The sequence below is a fragment of the Chiloscyllium plagiosum genome, chromosome 3, assembly GCF_004010195.1.
Source record: "Chiloscyllium plagiosum isolate BGI_BamShark_2017 chromosome 3, ASM401019v2, whole genome shotgun sequence".
Lineage (NCBI taxonomy): Eukaryota > Metazoa > Chordata > Chondrichthyes > Orectolobiformes > Hemiscylliidae > Chiloscyllium > Chiloscyllium plagiosum.
Window position 1 is genome coordinate 114724519 of NC_057712.1, and position 914 is coordinate 114725432.

Below are 914 nucleotides of genomic sequence, written 5' to 3' on the forward strand. Positions count from 1 at the left end.
TGTGTGGGGTGAGGGAGGGTTGGGCAGCGGTGAAGGGTAGGGGACGGGGAGTGAATGTGTGGGGTGAGGGAGGGTTGGGCAGCATCGATAAACCGATCTCCAGCCTCTGCAGTGCTTTGTATGTTATCTCAGCATGAAACGTTGATCAGGAGTCAGGACGCAGTGAGTGGGAGTCAAGTAGAAAGACTAGTAAGCTCTTAATCTACTAAGTTAGGAATAGTTACTCGATGATCTTTGGTCTCAAGGCCTTTAATGTAACATTTACAGGTACATAATCCACCTTTATCGTGTAGTTTCTTATGTAACTGCATATCGAAATGGGTATCTGCATATCTTATGAAGTCACTTTTGCTTAGTACACATTTTTTTCAGGAATACATGAGATTGCTAAAGAAGGGATAGCTGTTGTCTCCAAGATATACCTACCGGTATCCAGGAAGATGTACTTACCGGTATCCAGGAAGCCCATTGAAATTCCAATGAGGGACATCAATCCTGTCAGTATGACAGCCTTTGTACACCATGGAATAGTGTACATTCCCAGTGAAGTCATCAGCATCGAAATTCCTAAAGAAAACAATGTCAATTATTTTACCAAAATTCATACAAACCATATGACGGTATTTCTGAAGATATAAAGGTGGGATCTGTATGTCAAAAGAGCTGCTTTCCTGTGTCTATCAACCAACTCAATTTACGTTTGCCAACAATAACACAAAAAGGTAAGGATGTGAATGTGCAGTGCCTTATTCGGGTACCAACTCAACGGTGAACCAAGGCTTTCGCTGAAGGAGTTAACATCAACAGTAGGATTTAGCAGGCTGAATGCAGGCCAAGAAACAACAGCATTTAATCATGTACAGCCAGCTCAGAGCTAGTATAAAAGTAGCAAAAATAATTGCCTTAATGGAATC

At 41.8% G+C, this 914-nt stretch overlaps 1 protein-coding gene across 2 annotated transcripts in view; it reads right to left on the reverse strand.

The window, feature by feature from the left end:
* mfsd4b (major facilitator superfamily domain containing 4B) overlaps window positions 1-562 on the reverse strand; it is an 11393-nt gene extending 10831 nt beyond the window's left edge. Inside the window, exon 1 of one of the 2 annotated variants that reach the window (XM_043687153.1) lies at window positions 451-562. In XM_043687153.1, coding sequence (XP_043543088.1) covers window positions 451-559 — 109 coding nt within the window. In that variant the 5' untranslated portion in view covers window positions 560-562. The remainder of the gene's footprint in view (window positions 1-450) is intronic. The other variant, XM_043687154.1, reaches the window with a different exon arrangement.
* Between the last annotated feature and the right edge of the window lie 352 nt (window positions 563-914).